Raw genomic sequence first — 19,514 nt, forward strand, 5'->3', positions numbered from 1 at the left:
CTGAAACAGCAAACATGTTAATTTCACAAAGGGTTTAATAGTTTACATGTTTGATGTAATAGATAGATATGCTTACATGAAGATAAGTTGTTTCCTCTCTCTCTCTCTCTCTCTCTCTTTATCTCTCTGTCTCTCTCTGTCTCTCTCTTTTTTTTTTTTTTTTTTTTTTTGAGAGAGAGAGTCTTATGTAGTCCAGACTGGCCTCAAACTGGCCTCATGTAGCCAAGATTGGCCTTCAGCTACTGAGCCTCCTGCCTTTACCTCTTGAGTGTTGCCATTACAGGTGTGGGCTACCACCCAACACTCTTTAAAATGCTCAAACTGAGGTGCAAGAGGAGGATTTGAAACTACAGAAGCATGCCTATTATGAAGGCTTAAAGATATAGCCTGTTTCTGCAGAGAGAACATAAACAGCAGTGGATGTAACTCTGGTGCTGTAAGAGCTCCCAGAGTGCATGAATGTGTCTAAGTTGTTGGTCCAGTTGCCATAGGCCTTGGGCTCTTTGCCTCATTCCCATCACAGGGAGAGACTGCATAAGGAGCCTTCAAGGTTTACTAACATCATTTCAGACTTTAAATATGGCAGGCCTGGGCTACCTCTGCAGCCCACACTCCCTCCCCAAGGTTTTATGTCTGCCCCATGGCTGTAAATGCTTTAAATGTGCCCTGCTTTGGAGCATCCTTCCTCTCTGAACTCTAGTCTGACAGGTTTCTTACCCCACCGGCTCAATACCTCAGAGATGTCTCAAATTCACCAAACAGGACCTGGAGTCCCTCCCCTGGCATAGCCAACATTTCTGAGACTTTGAGGAAACATTAGCATCTTCCACGGGTTGTTCAGACACTCAGAATGCATCCTGCCTCTCTCAGTCTGAGATACCTGCATCACACCTGGCACCAGGTATCTCAGCTCTGCCTCTGAATCCATCCACTGCTTCTCCCTTGCTGTGAGCTATGCTGTCAGTCTCCTGAGCCACTGCAATCACTTCCTGTTCTCCCCTGTTTCCAACCTCACTTCTGACATTCATCCTGAGACATATGTCTGAGTAACCCAATCAAAAACATGTATGAAGACCTGGGGCTGTGACTCAGTGGTAGAATGTTTCCCTAACATGGGCAAACCCCTAGAGGTCACACATCCAAGATACACACACACACACACACACACACACACACTCTCATGCCATGTCCTATCCAAACAAGCGAACTTCTTCTCCAGAGCCCACCTGCCCTCTTCTGCTCCATGTCAAACCAGTCCTCACACACGCAGCGCTCTGTGGCAGACACATAATTCTCCTCAACAACCTCTCAAACTTGGTCAAGCTTACTCCTGTCTCAGGCCTCGGGTCTTTCTCGGCGGCTGAGCCATCAGTCTGTGTCGTTGACTCCTTCCAGTCTCAGTTAACATTAACCCAGTACCACACCCTCAGCCTGTGCTGATATTCCCTGACGATGAGGCTTTTCCCTCATGTATCTTCATAGATTCTATTGCCCTCTAAAATCACATCGTATCTATACCCCCACACACACTTCCTGCTCCCAGGAAGGCATTCTTGTCGCATCCAGGTATTGGTTGCTTTTCTTTACTCTGTGATGAAGCACCCTACAGAAACAAGGAAGGAAGGAGATGTCTGTGGACTCACAGTTTAGAGGTACAGGCTAGCATGGTAGAGAGGGCATGGCGGTGTGGGTGTGAGGAAGCTGGTCACATTGTAGGATGGGGTGTGAGACAAATGTGGGTGCTCAGCCTACTGTTTGTGGGTGCAGGACTGAGGATGAATGGGAGGGGGGTGAGAGGTGACAGTCATGTGACAGAGCCCAGCCCAGGCAGTCAGATTGTGGAGAGCAGCATCAGGGCACAGATCTGAGTTTATTGCCCAGCACATAGGCTTATATACAGTGAGCCAGTCCCAAGCCCCTAAATCCTTGGCCAATCATCTCTCACCACACTGTCACTGGGCTCCAATGAAAGTTCTTCCTGATGAGGTTACTCAGAAGAAGTGGGAGGAGTTAGAGGAAGCAGCCATCACCTGGCCGCGGTCCCTTTCTGTTGGTTCACTGGTGTTCTGGGAGCCATCTTAGATCTAATGCTGTCTGAGGAGTCTCAGCAGCCTGAGGCAGCTCGCTCCCCAACTCACTTTTTCCCTCACAAGGTTGACCTCCATATCCCCTATAATGTTCTACTTTATGTTCATTCTGGGGCCCAGGGCGGGTGGGTCATCCCTCCTCAGTTAGACCTCTCTGACCACACCCTTACAGATGCACTATGAGGTGTGTTTTCAGAGTGATTCTAAACCCAGTCACGTTGGATATGAAGATTAATCATCAAACGCCCATCTCCCCATCCTGAAAAGCAGTACCAAGAATGCTAGGGGCTCCGTAGCTGGACTAGACAAAGAGTGGCCCAGACGTCCCCACAAGCCCCAAAGCAAATGGCCACTGCAGGCCCAACCCCTTTCTTTATGAAGTTCAGACTTGCTTCCCTTCCCAGGCCTGTTTGCTTCCCTGGAAAATGAGGGTCCCTTCTGTCTCAGGTTGTAAGCACAGAGAGGGACGTGCCTGGGTGTGAGGAACATGTTAAGTGTCAACACACAGGGGTGGGGTAGGGTGGTGGTTTGCAGGTCCTGTCACAGAGGTGGGAGGACAATAAGGCCCAGAGAGGCTCAACTGGCTAGGAACCCACCCTCTGTCTTCTCTGAGATTCTTCGTCAAGAACTGTGACCATCATCCAGCCGCCGCCCCGATGGCAGCTCAGTGTTTGCCTTCTGACTCGTTTGTAGACTGAAGCTCCGCTGCTGATCCGGCCCTATCTGGCAGATATGACACTCTCTGAAGTTCACGTCGTCATGACTGGAGGCTATGCTACTATTGCCGGCAGCCTCCTGGGCGCCTACATCTCCTTTGGGGTAGGTTGAACCTTTCTCTGCCTGGCTCTGCCAAAGCCCTGAAATTGCCTTTCTGGAAGCCCCACATACTCCTGGTCACAGCAGCCATGGGATGTCCCCTCTCTGTCTCAAAGCCCAGCTTTGCCTGAGCAAGTCTACTTGGCTAGACTTTTCAAATGGCCTCTGGGACAGATTCCCAGAATTCCCTTTACTAAGCTCTTATTTTGTATCAGGCACTATGCTGGGTGCTTTAATAGCCCCATTTTATAGATAAGCAAATGGAGGCTCAGAGAACCCAGATCTGACTCCAAAATGCATGCTCAGTTTTCCATAGTCCCACATGCTCTCCCTGGGGATTTGCCCTCCTAAATGATGTATATCACAATCCTCTCATGGGCCAATTCAGTTTTACAAATTGGACCCTTAATTCACAATACAATAGAATAGAATAGGCAGAGAAAAAATTTACTTTGTGAGTGTGTGTGTGTATGTCTCTGTGTGTACACATTTTTCTTTTTCTTTTTTTTTAATGTATGTGAGTACACTGTAGCTGTCTTCAGACACACCAGAAGAGGGCATCAGATCCCATTACAGATGGTTGTGAGCCTCCATGTGGTTGCTGGGAATTGAACTCAGGAGCTCTGGAAGAGCAGTCAGTGCTCTTAACCACTGAGCCATCTCTCCAGCCTGAATTTCCTTTTTAAAAAAGAGCTGTAACCCTAGCACTTGGGAGGCACAGGCAGGAAGATCAGAAGTCCCTGATCATTAACTAAAGTCCCTGATCATTAACTATACGTAGAACTGAAGGCTATTTTGCCTCAAAAGTCAAAGGAAAAAAAAAACCCTAAACATAGGAAATTTGAAACCCCAAACTTTGTTGATAAAACGGTTTCTCAGTAGTGACATAGTAGACACACTACTCGCATATCTTAAGGTCTTTAAACATCTCAACTCTGCTCTGGGCCTCGTGATCTGTTTTAAAAATCATCCCATGTTCTTTCTGGACACATGAGCTTTGCAGACACCTCTAGTCATTAACTAGGACTTAAAAGGCAAGGCATGTATCTTACCACACTAAAAGAAATAAAAGAAAATAAAGCCAAAGGTGGTGGTGCACACCTTTGATCCCAGCACTCAGGAGGCAGAGGCAGGCAGATCTCTGAGTTTGAGGCCAGCCTGGTCTACAGAGTGAGTTCTCAGACAGCCAGAGATATATAAAGAAACCCTGTCTTAAAAATACATACATACATACAATATACATTTGTCAGCACCTATGATCTCAGTACTTTAGAAGCTGAGGCAGGAGGATCAAAAGTTCAAGGCCAACCATGGTCACATAGTGAAACCTCATTTAAAACAAAATTAAACAATATTAAAACAAAACAAAACAAAAACCCATGGATGTACAGTGGGATATGCCCAGTAAATAAACCAATAAACGTATCTTAAGTTGAAAATACGCTGTCAGCACCAAGCTTCCTCTGGCCCTGTGGGCAGACCTAGCCACCAGCATCTCGAGAAAGCATCCCACTGCATTGGGCCAGCCTGGGAAGGAGCATAATTCAGAATGCCAAGTGCAATTTCTGCAGAATGCCTATCACCTTATTCCCACCTTGATGTAGAAATTATTCCCTTGAGCCATTAAGTCAGAGACCATCTACACCGGAAGACCTTTGTCTGTTTTACAGCATCTGACTTAAAGCTCAGCTCCTTCCTTCTCCTCAGTCTTGAGTCCAGGTCTGGCCCTGGAATGTTTTCCTCCCAGCTGACAGCCTGGCCACCTCTTCTCTGTAGTCTGTAGGATGTGTGGCCACAGGGCTGCAGAGGGAAAGCCCCAGGCCACAGCCATAGCAGGGAGCACCTAACAGAGGGACCTTCCTTCTCTTCACGCTCCACTTCATCTGTCCCTGGCTGCAGAGAAGCTCGCTTCTGCCCCCTGCCTGGCCTTAGCTGTCACTGCCTGGCCTTCAGCCCTGTTCCTTCAATTGCCATCCCAGGGTGCCTTCCAGATTCTTTTCCTTTGTTTTCTACAGCTGGCTTTTAAACTCAGGACCCCATACATGCTGGGCAAGCCATTGAGCCATACTCCCAGTTCACAGCTTCTTTATTTCCAAAACGTTTTTACTATATTGCTTGTGTATGAGCACAGGGGCACACGTATCAGAGGCACACTTGTGTGGGTAGGAGGGAGTTAGTTCTCTTCCTCCACCGTGGGTCTGGGGATTGAACCAGGGCTTGTTTTGACAAGTGCTCTTACCTACTGAGCCATCTCAATGCCCCCTCAGTCCACAGATTTCTCTTTGTGGCTCAGCCTTTGACCCTTGGCTACATCCTTTCTATTGCAAGTATTTGGATCGTAGCCGGACCTGTCCAACTCAGGAACCATGAGCTCCTGAGAACTTGAAACATGGGCAGTTTAAGATGAGGTGTCCAGTATTCTTTCTTCAGTGCTAAAGAGGAAACCCAGGGCCTCAATCCCAAATGCTAGGCAAGCCCTGTACCACTGAGCTAAGGCCCCATTTTTTTCCCTTAATGTCTACATTACTTAGACTGCTCTTGAACTGGTGACCTCCCGCTTCCGCCTCCCAAATAGTTAGTTACAGACTTGTACCCCCAGGCCTGGCTTTCTTTGCACTTTTAAACATGTGACTGCTGACCATAGTCAACGTGTTGGTGCTTTTCTGGGTTGTGTTACATGCTATGTAGGCTATCACCTGGGAGGTAGAGGAGAAGGACCACAAATTTGAGGTCACCATCAACTTTGAGGTTGCATAGCAACTTTGAGGCTAGCCTAGGCTACTCAAGACTGTATCTAAAGAATGTAGCAGGAATGAAATTACAGGTACGGTCTTTGTTGAGTTTGTTCTGGCTAGTGCCAGCCTAGGTCTTCTCTTTTGTCACATAGCCCCAAGTGTCACTTGGCTGAATCATTTAGTCACATACATTTAGTCCACATACATTTCCAATTATGCTGTTGTTCCAAAGGTTCTAGGATAGATACCAACTATCAGCAAAGCCAAACAAGCTGGTCCCTCGGTGCAGGGGTCTCTGAACCCAGGCTGGTCATGGAAACATTCAGGAGTTGGTCACTCATGTTTTGTATTGATTTGTTCCCAAGGGAAACAAGGATTTGCAAGATCCTGTACTCAGGGTCAAAGTGACTCTGTTGCTTAGTTTCCACATCTGTAAAATGAACAGACGTACTGTTCACCTGGCCACAAAGGATAGATAAAAATGGTCAGAAAACATTTAGCATGGTGCTGAAAAGTGACCATATTAAGATCAGAAGGTGGACAGTGGTGGCGCACGCCTTTAATCCCAGCACTCGGGAGGCAGGGGCAGGTGGATCTCTGAGTCTGAGGCCAGCCTGGTCTACAGAGTGAGTTCCAGGACAGCCAAGGCTACACAGAGAAACCCTGTCTTGAAGAACCAAAACCAAAACAAAAACAAATACCCTCCCCCAAAAACCCCAAAACGGACCAGAAATCTCTCCTTTGTTTCCTGTCTCACTAAATACCTTCCTGCTCACATCCTATTTGTAGAGGGTGGAGGGAGGCCTGGGTGACTGGGACTGAAGGCATTCCTGACTGTGCTCCTGGACGCGGGGCTGGGAGAGGTACAATGGGCTGGTGTGGGATGAACCAGCACCAGCTTCACTGCCTGCACACAGAAGTCCTGCATCTCCATCAAGAGCAGGAACGGCCACTGTGGGATTTGAGGCTATGGCTGTAATGACTCTGGAATATGTGTTCCCCCCCCCCCCTTAAAATCCAAGCTTACAATCTGAATGTACTCTTCGAGCTGAAGGAAGAGGTCGGGGTCTAGACTGGCAAACAGAGAAACCCCAGTTTCGGGCGTGGCAGTGTCCGCACTGGTGCTGAGCTGCCAGGGAGGAGACAACGGAAGCCCTGAAGGTTCCAAGAGGGCACCGCCCAGACTGCCCTCCTCCAGGAGGGATCAGGGCGCTGGTCTTACCACCTAGTGCTGGTGACAGGGAAGAGGAGCTGGGCCTCTTGATGGTTCCTTTGCATGGTATGCAAGCGAGCTTTCTGTTACTCGGACAAAGCACCCCAGAGAGAGTTGAAAAGTGGAGATGTATTTTATTTATGATCATGGGGTTTCCGCCCACTTTGCCCCATCCCTGTGGGCTTGTGTTTGAGATGGAGCATCATGGCAGAGACGGTGTGGTAGAATGGTTACCTCTGTCCACCTCAGTCCACCTCAGGGCAGTCAGGGATGCAGAGAGACAGAGAGGAAGAGTCTGGGTGTAAGATGTACAGGCATGCCTCAGTGACCTACTTCTCCCAGCCAGGTTTTCCTGACAGTCAGTGGGGATGGATTGACTAATTGGTGAGTGCAGCTCCCTCCAGGCTCTGAGGCAGCTGAGGACCAAGCCTTTGTGAGGGACTTCATTTCCATACCCTAGGTGGTTTCTGCTTCTGAGGAAGGAGAAACAAGTGGGGTTTAGAAAAAGAAGGAGGGTTTCGGGGCCTGAAGCTCTCCAGGCCTTCAGCTTCCTGGATTCTGGCTGCCCTCTGCCTTTATTAGCCTGAGCCCATGTAACCTCACCTCCTGTCCCCTCCCTGCTCCCTCTTGAGGCAGGGGCCTCACTGTGTAGCTCTGAATAACCTGGAGTTCACTCTATAGATTAGGCTGGTCTTGAGCTCACAGAGATTTGCCTGCCTCTGCTGAGACTAAAGGCATATGTCACCATGTCCAGAAAAGGGCATCTGTCTCAAGCTGCCTAGTGTGGGGCAGGGAACTGAACTCAGGTCCTCTGCAAGACAGCAAGGATTCTTAACTGTGAGGGCATCTCTCCATCCCCCCTCTCCCCACCCTGCCCTTTAAAAGCAGAGTCTCATGTTTTTAGGCTAGTCTCAAACTACTATGTAACCAAGGATGACCTTGAATTTCTGATCCTTCCACCCAGTGCTAGATTTGCAGGACTGTACCTTCACAGTTCCCGTAGTAACTGGGGACGGAACCCAGTGCTCCCTGCATGGTTAGACAAACGCTCTGCCCACGCTGCATCCCAGACCCCCTTCCTTTCTACTTAAAATTTAAAAACTGCTATTGGCTTACTGCAAAATTTAAGGAGAAAAGATCTATTTTGCTTTTCTGTTTTTTTAAAAAAATAGTATAGAGTTATGGACCTATTGAAAGATATTTAAAAAAAAAACATCAAGAAAGAAAATCACTTCAAACCCAGCTCCCAGGGAACAACCAGTGTGCTGACAGTCAGGGGTCCTTTCTGGGGACAGCCAGTGTGCTGACAATCAGGGGCCCTTTCTGAACATCTTCTGGGTGATTTGGTGTTTGTGTTCCCTGTAGTTACAGTCCTGCTGTTCACACAGTTTTGTGGGCACTTTTCCACGACTCGGAGAAGCATTACTTTCTAGAGACCATTCTCAGGGTGGAGCGATGGCTCAGTGGGGGAGAGCGCTGGTTGCCCTTACAGAGAACCCACATTCTGTTCCCAGCACCCACATGGCAGCTCACAATCATCTGTGACTCCCGTCTCAGGACATCTGAGGCTCTCTGCTCGCCTCCATAAGCTCCAGGCTCACACGCTCCACATGCATACCTGTAGGCAAAATGCCCATTGACACAAAACAAATAAAAAATCTTTAAAAGAACAGGCTATTTGCTCCTCGTTAGTTAGTTAGATGGTTGATTCTGATTTCAGTGTGGTGAGTAGCTCAGTGGAGGGAGGGACGGCTGTTCATCTGTCTCTGGACCAGTGAGACTGTGTGTTCTGGAAGTGTCCCACCTCCTCAGAGTTGGTGGTGGTTTGTGACCTTGCTGGAGTGCTTGTGCAGTGTGATTTACAGACAGACCCAGTGCCCCCGAGCTGTTGACAGAGGTTGACTCCCTAATACAGGAGTGAGACAGGCTGACTTGAAGTGGTGAGTTCCCTGTCCCTGTAGGTAATCAAAAATAGGGCACAGGGGTTATACCCCTCTACCGCGAAGAAGCTGTGCAGAGGCGGGGATGGGCTACCTGCTTCCTCCATCCCAACTCTCAGTTCTTGTGGAGGAGTTTTAATCCCTGCTCCGGCAAGGAATCACATCCAAAGGCCTTCTAGGTCTGTGTGATCCGGCTGCAATGACACATCTTTAAGTAGAGGAAGAGGCTACAGCGCAGTGCAGGGAGAGCCGCGGTGGGGGAGGCGGTCTTACCGAGACAGGTTGCAGGCGAATAAGAAGGAGCCAGAAGATTCGAGCATATTGTCAGAGTTGGAGACCAAGCGGAGCATAAGCTGCATCGAGTCGGCTTGGAAGATTAGATGGAGTGGAGGCTAGAAACTTCCAGGACCAAGCTTAGGAGCAGTCAGAATAGAGAAGGAAACACTCTGGGCTTAGCCCGAGCTGCGTGAATATACAGCTTGGGTGTGGCTCTCATCTCATCTCATCTTCTAAGGAGCTGAAAACAATATGTAAAAGTTCTGGAGCGCTGTCTGAATCTGTCACAAACTCCTCAGCCAGAATGAGATTAGTGGTCAGAGAGACAGCCTGGGCAAGGAGGAGAACCCATGAAATGGAAGCCAAAGGCTATGCTGGATTTTAATTCTTCTTCCTTTATTTTGAGCAGGTCATAGTTATCTCTCTGGGGCACAGCTTCTTTGTGTGTACATGGGGTAGTGTCACTTGCTTGGCCTACCTTGCAGAAGTATTGGTTTTTTAAGGAAGCAGTGACCACTCTTTTCTGTTGTTTTTTATGTGTCTCTTATATATGTGTGTGTGTGTGTGTGTATGTGTATTTTATGTGTATATATGTGTATATATGTGTGTATGTATGTGTATCTTATATGTGTGTATGTATGTGTGTATATGTGTATGTATATGTGTATCTAATGTGTGTATGTATGTGTATATGTGTATGTATATGTGTATCTATATGTGTGTATATATGTGTGTATGTATGTGTATATATGTGTATCTTATATGTGTATATGTGTATCTTATATGTGTGTATATATGTGTATCTTATATGTGTATATGTATGTATATATGTGCATATATATGTATAAATGTGTATCTTATATGTGTGTATGTGTATCTTATATGTGTGTATATATGTGTGTGTATGGAAGAGAACAACCCACAGGAGTCAGTTCTCTTTTTCTACCATGTCAGTTCCGGGAATTGAACTCAGATTGTCAGGCTTAGCAGCAAGCCCCTTTACCAGTCCAGCCATCTCATGGGCCCTTGCAGAAGTACTAGGAGATTGTCTGAACATAAAAGGGATTCTTAATGACCATACCAGCTGTAGTATAGTGAATTCATTCTTATAAGAATGTATCATACACATAAATACATGTCCCTCTGCCACCTCATTTCTTCTACCTGCCCCTCATAACCTCCCTATCATTGACTGATTGATTGATTGATTGATTGATTTATATTGTGAGACAGGGTCTCAGGCTGACCTTGACTTCACTGTGTGGCTGAGGAGATCCTTGAACTCCTGGTCCTCCTGTTTCCACATCCTGGGTGTGGGGATTACAAGCATGCACCTCCATGCCTGGTCACGTGGTTCTGGAGATCAAACCCAGGCCATGCACGCTAAGCAAGCTCTCCACGCTCACCAGTTGTAGCCCGCCATCTCTGCTGTTCTTGCAGATTGACGCTGCCTCCTTAATTGCTGCCTCTGTCATGGCGGCCCCTTGTGCTTTGGCCCTCTCCAAGCTGGTCTACCCAGAGGTGGAGGAGTCCAAGTTCCGGAGTGAGGAAGGCGTGAAGCTGACGTATGGGTGAGTGCAGCAGGGGGCTTTTTGAGGGGCACTAGGGCCAGTTGTGGGGGCAGAGGTGTCGAAGAACAGTGCTATCCTTGACTCACTTCTGTCTTCCATGGGGCTTGGGTCTGTTCTCTTCCATTGCTTCCTTGGTGTAGCTTCACATGCAAACACAAACCTTTTAAAAAAGATTTATTCATGTACTTTATGTACATGAGTGCTCTGTCCTCATGCATGTAAGAAGAGGGGATCAGATCCCATTATACATGGTTGTGAGCCACCTTGTGGTTGCTGGGAATTGAACTCAGGACCTTGCAAGAATACTCAAGTACTCCTAGTCTCTGGGTCTTAACACATCCTTTTATACTAATTTATGTATTTAATGTGTATGAGTATTTGCCTGTGTGTATGTACCCATGCCATGTACTTGAGGAGGTCAGAAGAGAGTGTAGAGTTCTCTGGCACATGGATGGCTGTGAGCCTCCATGTGGGTGCTGGGAATTGAACTTGGGTCCTCTGGAAGTGCAGCTAGTCACTCTTTTGTTTATTTGGTTTTTGTTTCTCAAGGCAGGGTTTCTCTGTGTAGCCCTGGCTGTCCTGGAACTCACTCTGTAGACCAGGCTGGCCTCGAACTCACAGAGATCTCTTCCTATCTCTGCCTCCCCAGTACTTGGATTAAAGACATGAGCCACCCCCACCCGGCTCAGTTACCTTTAATCTGGGAGCCATCTCTCTAGCCTGGACACACTCGCTGAGGTGACTGATATAGGAAAATAGAGTTTAGTGCCAGCCTGACTACACAGCAAGGCCAAGACCAACTTAGGCTGCACGGGGCGACTCGTGTCAACAGAACAAAACCAAGCAAGACTGCAGCAGGAACAGCAAGCACCGATTCCACTTTTCAGATCATAATCTGTTTCTGACCAGCAAGAGAAAGGGGGCTGGTCAGGCCTGCTGTTGCGCCCTGCCACCTTCTCTGCATTTCTGAGCTGTGACCACCAGGTGGCAGCCTCACATTGGCGAGCAGAATGGTGGGTTCCTAACATGCCTTTGTCACAGTCTTATCACCACCTTTCACAACCAAACCTGTCGAAAAGACACTGGGTGTGGTGTCATATGCTGCTTACCCCAGCACCTGGAGATAGAGGCAGGAAGGTTAGGGACTGGAGGCCATCCTTACTACACAGTAAATTCCAGGCCAGCCCAGGCTCCATGAGGCTCTCAACACACACCATGCTCAGACACTGAAAAGACAGCACAAGGTGTAACCCAACCCTCACATCTCCTGAGGCTCAGGGGCTGCTCTGCCCGGTGGAAATAAACTGCAAACCACCTCTATCATCCCCCACCCCTCTTTCTTCTCCCAAACCACATCTTTTCTCTTTTTCCCTTTGTTTTTTGAGACAAAGTGTTGAGTATCTATCTTATCAGTCTCAAACTGTAAACTGGTTGTATATCTGAGGGTGACTTTGACCCTTGTGATCCTCCTGCCTCTACTACCTGAATGCTGGGATTATAGGTGTATACTATCACACCAAATTTGGGGTTCTGGGGAATCAAACCCAGAGCTTTGCACATGCTAGGCAAGTGCTCTACCAATCAAATTATATCCCTAATCTTTTTTTTTTTTTTTTTTTGTTTTTTGAGACAGGGTTTCTCTGTATAGCCCTGGCTATCCTAGAACTCACTTTGTAGACCAGGCTGGTATCGAACTCAGAAATCCGCCTGCCTCTGCCTCCCAAGTGCTGGGATTAAAGGCGTGTGCAACCACTGCCTGGCTAAATCCCTAATCTTTATTTTATATTTTCTAGGGGTTTGTGTGTGTGTGTGTGTGTGTGTGTGTGTGTGTGTGTGTGTGTGTATGAGTGGTTTTGCCTACATGTATGTAAATATACTGAATGCATGTCTGGTGCCCATGGAGATCAGAAGGCACCAGATCTCTCAGAACTAGAGTTAGAGACAATTGTAAGCTGCCAAGTCAGGGCTGGGAACTGAACCTGGGTCCTCTGCAAGCAGCCAGTGCTCTTAGCTGCTGAGCATCTTCCCAGCCCCTAGACATCTTTTTACTGCATTTAATTTATTGTGTGTGTGGGTGGGTGGGGGCTGCATGTGTGACACGGCAATTGTTTGGAGGTTGCAGGATGATCAGAGGGGCCCCATTTTCTTTCTGAGGGGGCTGCTGATCACAGAGGTGAGAAAGACACAGGTTTTTCGGCTGACCTTCAAGATAAGGTAGCGGCTGAGAGCTCAGTGCATCTGGAAAGCAAGGCCATCCCAACAGCTCCCGTGGGAGCTCATTCTCTGGTTCTACCATGCGAGCTCAAAGCATTAGGCTTAGGTTGTTAGCCTTAGCAGCAGGCATCTTCTTGTTTGGACATAGTCTTTCCTAGCTGACTTAGAACTCACTGTGTAGACCAGGCTGGCCTCAAACTTACAGAGATCTGCTGGCCCTCATGCCTGGCTTCTGGCCTGCTTTTTAAAAATAAGAGAAACACATGCTCTCAATAAAATCCTTTGCTTAATCCAATATATCAAAAAATATCTTCATTTCAGCATGTGATCAATAAAAGTAGTAAGAGCCCAGACATGGCAGCACAGGTCTTTAATCTCAGTATCTGGGAGGGAGGTGGAGCTCTGAGTTTTAGGCCAGCCTAGTCTACGTAAAGAGTTCCAGAGTAACCAGGAGCCAAGACATATAGAGAGATCATGTCTCAAACAAATAAATCTGAACAAAATGAAAGAAAAACTAACATACCCCCCTCCTTCCCCCCTTCTCAAATCCTCAAACTCTGAAGGGTATGTTACATTTACAGCACACCTTGGTTAGACCCAGCTTGCTTTCCAGTGGCCAGAGACACACTAAACTTCTATCTTGCAACCCAGCCTAAAAATCTGGGTGTTTTCTTATTCTTTGGCCAGTTGCCCCTACCCACCCCCTTCCCTCTCTCTTAAAGTCATTTATTTTCTTGTCTCAGAAAACAAACCTCCTTGGTTTTGAAACCCTCTGTTCAAGGTTCCCCTTTGAACGTATACGGTGGAGACATTCACTGCTCATAGGGACATGCTAGTAATGACACCTATTGATCCCAATGGTAGAGACGCCCAGAACCTCGTGGAAGCAGCCAGCGCTGGGGCTGCCATTTCAGTGAAGGTCGTTGCCAACATTGCTGCCAATCTGATTGCCTTCCTGGCTGTGCTGGCCTTCATCAACGCCGCCCTCTCCTGGCTGGGGGACATGGTGGATATCCAGGGACTCAGCTTCCAGGTGTGGCTGTGGTGGAGGGGATGGTCTCAGGACACACCCGGAAGAGCCCTCCATCTCACCCAGTTCTCTTGCTTATTTATCCTCAGCTCATCTGCTCTTACATTCTGCGGCCTGTGGCCTTCTTGATGGGCGTGGCCTGGGAGGACTGTCCGATAGTGGCTGAGCTGCTGGGCATCAAGCTGTTTCTGAATGAGTTTGTGGCCTATCAAGAGCTTTCCCAGTACAAGCAGCAACGCCTGGCAGGGGCTGAGGAGTGGCTTGGTGACAAGAAACAGTGGATCTCTGTGAGTGTCCTGATCTGCTCCTTGCCACTATTTTGGAAAACAGGGGTTATTAATATTTATTCTAAAAACACTGCCATGCACAAAATTATGTAAGCCATGTAATTATAAAATTAACCTTTCTGAAAGGATACAGAGTCATAACCTAGTGTTAGGAATTAAAAAAAAATGTCTATAATAATCTCGCTATCCTAAGACAACAGTGATTGCTTTTATCCATTTTCTTCTTTTTCGTGTGTTGTTTTGGGGATATGGATTCATGTAGCCCAGGCTGGCCAAAGGTATACAGAAGAATGGTCTCGAACTCCATTTGCTTCTGCCTTCCAAGTGCTGAGATTACAGGTGTGAGCCTTCATGGCCAGCCTTTTGTTCTTTCTAAGACAGAGTTTATACAGTTGCAATCCATGCTACATTGTAGCCAGCTTCCCCCTCCTCCTTATGATGTATGTTTGGGGCTTTTTATTGAGATTGTACTAGGCCCTCATGCACACTAAACACTGAGCCATACACCATTAGAAATTTACTTATCTTTTTTGTTTGGTTGTTTATTTTGATTTGGTTTTGGTTTAAAGAGACAGGGTTTTTCTGGCCTGGAACTCCCCCTATAGACTAGACCAGCCTTTACCTCCTGAATGCCAGGCTTAAATGTGTTTGCCACCATGCCTGGATCCAAAATTCATGTTATCTTTAAAATATATAATAGTAGTTATTTCAGTGTGTGTGTGTGTGCCTGTGTGTGTATGAGGGTATTTTTTGTGTGTATGCCTGTGTTTCTCTGTGTGTATGTATGCCTCATGCCTCTCCTCCCCCCTCCCCCATGTGTGTGTGTGTGTGTGTGTGTGTGTACCATATCACTCATATGGAAGCCAGAGGGCAATTTGTAGGAATTGATTGACCTTAGAATGTCATGTGTAATAACAGCATTTCACCTGCCAAGCCATCTCACAGGCCCAAACTAGCGTGTCTACCATATTTTCCAGTCTTGTGCTCCTGGGTCATCAGCTGAACTCCTTGTCTGGCTATGTGTATGACGATGTTGAAGTGATTATCTCAGTGTAGAACTTTCCCTGCTTCCTGGGTCATTTCTTCAGGAGCTTCCTGAGGAGTAGAACCCCATGCCGAGCCCTCCTGGAGCAACTTTCCTAACTGCTGTGGTAGTGGTTAAGCACCGCCTCGGTGTGCCTCACTACAGTTACCCCTAGGAATAAAGCTGCACCGGAAGTCTGTATTTGAAGGCATGTTGGGGGCTGAAGACGAGGCCCATTTGGCAGAATGTTTGTGCAGAGCCCGGGGTTTGATCCCCATAAACTGTTAATCCCAATGCCCAGGTAGCAGAGGCAAGAGAATCGCAAGTTCAGGATCATACTTGGCTGCTTAGAGAGTACCAAGAGGGCTGGAAAGATGGCTCAGCAGTTTAGAGCACTGGTGGCTCTTCTAGAGGACCTAGGTTCAATTCCCAGCACCCACATGACAGCTCAGAACTCCCTGTAACTCCAGTTCTAGGAGCTCTGATACCCGCATATAGATGCACATGTAGGCGTAACATCAAAGCACAGAACATTTTTCTTACCTTTAGAAATGTTTCCAGTTTTGTTTTGAGACAAAATCTCATTAAGTTACCCCGGCAAGCCTTCAGTTCACAGTCCTCCTGCCTCCACCTGAGTGGAGGATAGAATATATATATATTCTATCTGCATGTACACCTGCATGCCAGAAGAGGGCATCAGAACCCATTATAGATGGTTGTGAGCCATCAGTGGTTACTGAACTCAGGCTCTCTGGAAGAGCAGCCAGTGCTCTTAACCACTGAGCCATCTCGCCAGCCCCTGAAGTACAGGTATTTGCAGAGACCAGAAAGAAGCAAGAGACTGCAGAGATGGCGCACTGAACCAGCCTGAATCAGAACCCAAAAGGCTGGTGATTGGGCAGGGATGTAGCTTAGCTGGTAGAATGGCCTAGCATACATGGAGCCCTGGGTTCGATTTCCAGCGCTGCACAAATTGGGCAGGAGATTACTGACTGTAACTTTAGAGGTGGAAGCAGGAAGGTCAGGACTCCGAGATCATCCTTGATATAATGAGCTCGAGGACAGCCTAGGACGATTTGAGGTTCTGTCTCCAAAACATAAAACAAAAGGTATGTCTTAAGGACACGGGCTGAAGGGCAGCTGAGACGGAGGCTTGTGGGGGTGGGTGGGGAGTAGCGAAGTAGGAGCTGACTTAGAGTGGGAGCATGTGGCCAGCAGAGCCGTAGCCCAGGGGCTCCAAGACCAAGGCCATAAAGGAACTGAGTGAACGAGGCCAGGGATGCTCATGTCCTGGGGCGAGGCCTCCTTGTAATCTGCATTTTTCAGGTCAGAGCAGAGATCCTGACGACGTATGCCCTCTGTGGATTCGCCAACTTCAGCTCCATCGGCATCATGCTCGGGGGTCTGAGTGAGTCCCTGGGCTGGGCAGCTCCCAGAGAACAGGAGGACTCCAGGGGAGGGTGTGGAGAGGTGGTGGGACAATACACAGAGTAAAGGGTGGAGGTCACAGGTAAATGGAGAACAGACACGCTCACTGCAGCCCTTCTGCTCCCCTCCCAGCTCCCTACACACACACACACACACACACACACACACACACACACACACACACACACGTGAGTTTTCTGGCTTACCTCTGCTTCCCACTATGCCCTCACAGCCGGCCAGGGAGAGGAAGGCCCCTCATGAACGCGGCTCTGCACGCATGGGCATAGCAGTCTTTCCAGGTGTGGGGCCTGGTGTAGAGAGAAGTGAGGTGATGGTCAGGAAGGGGCTCAGCCTGGACTTAGTCCTTGATTTGCCACACCGGGCACTCCTCTTCCCAGCTGGGCGTAGCAACATACATCTACAACCTCCGTATCCAGAGGAGTGAAATAAGAGAATCCTGACTTCAAGCCATGGCTGGGCTGTATGAGACCTTGTCACAAACCAAACAATAGCACACACTCCAAGGGCTGGGGTGTAGCTCAGTTGCTAGAGCTTTCTCCACGTGCTCAGGGCCCTGTGTTTTATCTCCAGTACCACATAGACTGGGCACAGTGGCTCGTGCCTGAAATCTCAACATTTGGGAGGTAGCAGCAGGAAGATCGGGAATTTAAAGTCATTCTTGACTACGTGGAAAGTTCAAGGCCAGCTTGGGCTGTGTGAGACCCTGATGAGAGAGAGAAAAAGAGAGAGAGAGAGAGAGAGAGAGAGAGAGAGAGAGAGAGAGAGAGAGAGCGCTTCTATCTCTCCTCCAGCTACAGTGGGTCTCATTGGATGCTGTTCCAGAGAACAAAGCCAGGAGGGTGGTTCCAGGGCTTCAGGAAATGGGCAGAGGGGTGGGGGGCTTCCTTGGCCCTAAGCTCTCTTGCACCCCGGCAGCCTCCCTGGCCCCCCAGCGGAGGAGCGACTTCTCCCAGATCGTGCTCCGGGCGCTGATCACAGGGGCCTTCGTGTCCCTGGTAAACGCCTGTGTGGCAGGTGAGTGCTGGTTCAGCGGCCTCAGAATCCTGACCCCTTGCTTTCTTGCCCCTCTCAGGCAGGGCTGGCTCCTGAGCCAAGCCTCCAGATTACTTCCTTCCACAGGGATCCTCTACGTGCCCAGGGGGGCGGAGGTGGACTGCATGTCTCTTCTGAACCAAACCGTCAGCAGCAGCAGCTTTGAGATTTACCAGTGCTGCCGCCAAGTCTTCCGGAAGTGAGTGTCTGCCTGGGCTGTACGTGAGAGTCATAGAGCAAAAACCCCAACCAAGTACCCTCGTGCTTTTGGCACTAGGAGCCAGGGTACCTGGGTAGAATGTCATGGCGGTGGCAGCCTTGACCAAGAGAGGAAGAAATAAAGGCTTAAAGACAAAGGCTGGGGAGGAAAGGTAGACCAGAGATGTAGAGTGACTTCCCCAGGGCTGCACAGCCTATGAATTGCTACAGAAGCGGCCTGGATATCTACTGCTTTCTTTTCAGCACCAGCTTGGAGTTTGGCCAAGAGGCACTGGACAACTGCTGTCGATTTTACAATCACACACTCTGCAGCACGTAGCTGGGACCGAACATCTTCCTAACCTCAAGGCTCATCCATCCCGGAGAGGCCATGGGACTCACCGCGACTTCCATCCCACAGCTGGGAAATGGTGCGCTGCAGTGAATGACAGACGCCTCCCACTCTGGTCCCATCGCTGCTCCCCATGTCCTACCTCTCCAAGTGTGGGTTCCCAGTGTCTGGTTGGCCCCCTCGTCCCCTGAGAGCCGACATTCTGGTCCTCTCTACTCTTTCCTTGGGACCCTCATGTGCACCTGCCCAAAGATGCCTCCCTGCTCCCTCCCAAGCACCGGACTCGCTGGGTGCCCCCAGAAGCTGTCTCTAGAGACCTTCCTCCGCCCAGTCCCCAAGAGTGCTTTCCACACCGGTGTCCTGCAGGGCACAGCTCATTAGGTGTGATGTCAGTGGCCCAGGCTCCACTCTGATCGGGAGCTTGGTGGGTTGGTTGCTGTTTTAGATGTAGCTCCTTCTAGCCCTGAGCTTACTCTGTAGCTGACGCCGTCACCCCTGAGCGCTGGGAGCACTGCGGCCATAAGGACTTCATATTTGGGCTGTCAAGAGATCTCAGTGGGTAAAGGCATCTGCTGCTAAGCTTGATGAACTGACTCTGATGCCAGGACCCGCAAGGTGAGAGAGCGATCTCTGCATGCTGTCCTCTGACCTCTACATATGGGCGTGGCACAGGCTCTGCCCCTCCCAACTAAAAATAAATAAAATGTGACTTAAAACCTTTACTCTTTGTGTGTACAGTGTATATGTGAGTGCCGTCAGAGAGGTGTGGAGACCAGAGAACGACTTTTGAGAGTTGGTTCTCTTCTACTTTATGTGGGTTCTGGGGAAGGTCTTTGCCTGCTTAGTCAACCGCCTGCCCAAGAGCTTTCTTTGTTGTTGTTTTTTTTTTTTTTTTTGCTTGTTTGTTTGTGATGAGGTCTTACTATGTTGCCCTGGCTGGCCTGGAACTATGTGGACCAGGTTGATCTGGAACTCACGAAGTTCTTCCTGTCTGTTTCCTGAGTGCAGGGATTAAGGGCATTAAGCACCATGGCAGCTTTTTGTAAAAATGTTGCTTTTTGTTTGTAATTCTTTGTCTCCAAAATCTTATATCTACATTGTTTGTGGGTCCTTCCTGGGTTGTTCTTTTATGTCTCCTAACAATATCTTCTCTGGCTCAGCTCAGCCTCTCCTGGCTCAACCATTGCCAAGCTGTCGTAGTCGGCTAGCAAATTCACTACCAAGTGTCTCTTATTTTCACTTTTCAGAAACCCTTCTCCTCCCCTCCCCTCCCCTCCCCTCCCCTCCCCT

At 48.6% G+C, this 19,514-nt stretch overlaps 1 protein-coding gene across 1 annotated transcript in view; it reads left to right on the forward strand.

The window, feature by feature from the left end:
- The window catches only part of Slc28a1 (solute carrier family 28 member 1), a 47,798-nt gene extending 28,852 nt beyond the window's left edge, over positions 1–18,946 (forward strand). Inside the window, exons 11-18 of the mRNA XM_021210267.2 lie at positions 2,781–2,906; positions 10,508–10,638; positions 13,717–13,885; positions 13,972–14,169; positions 16,520–16,601; positions 17,558–17,656; positions 17,762–17,873; positions 18,137–18,946. Of these exons, the coding sequence (XP_021065926.1) occupies positions 2,781–2,906; positions 10,508–10,638; positions 13,717–13,885; positions 13,972–14,169; positions 16,520–16,601; positions 17,558–17,656; positions 17,762–17,873; positions 18,137–18,212 (993 nt within the window). The 3' untranslated portion in view covers positions 18,213–18,946. The remainder of the gene's footprint in view (positions 1–2,780; positions 2,907–10,507; positions 10,639–13,716; positions 13,886–13,971; positions 14,170–16,519; positions 16,602–17,557; positions 17,657–17,761; positions 17,874–18,136) is intronic.
- The last annotated feature ends 568 nt before the right edge of the window (positions 18,947–19,514 follow it).

This window comes from Mus pahari, chromosome 1, assembly GCF_900095145.1.
Source record: "Mus pahari chromosome 1, PAHARI_EIJ_v1.1, whole genome shotgun sequence".
NCBI lineage: Eukaryota > Metazoa > Chordata > Mammalia > Rodentia > Muridae > Mus > Mus pahari.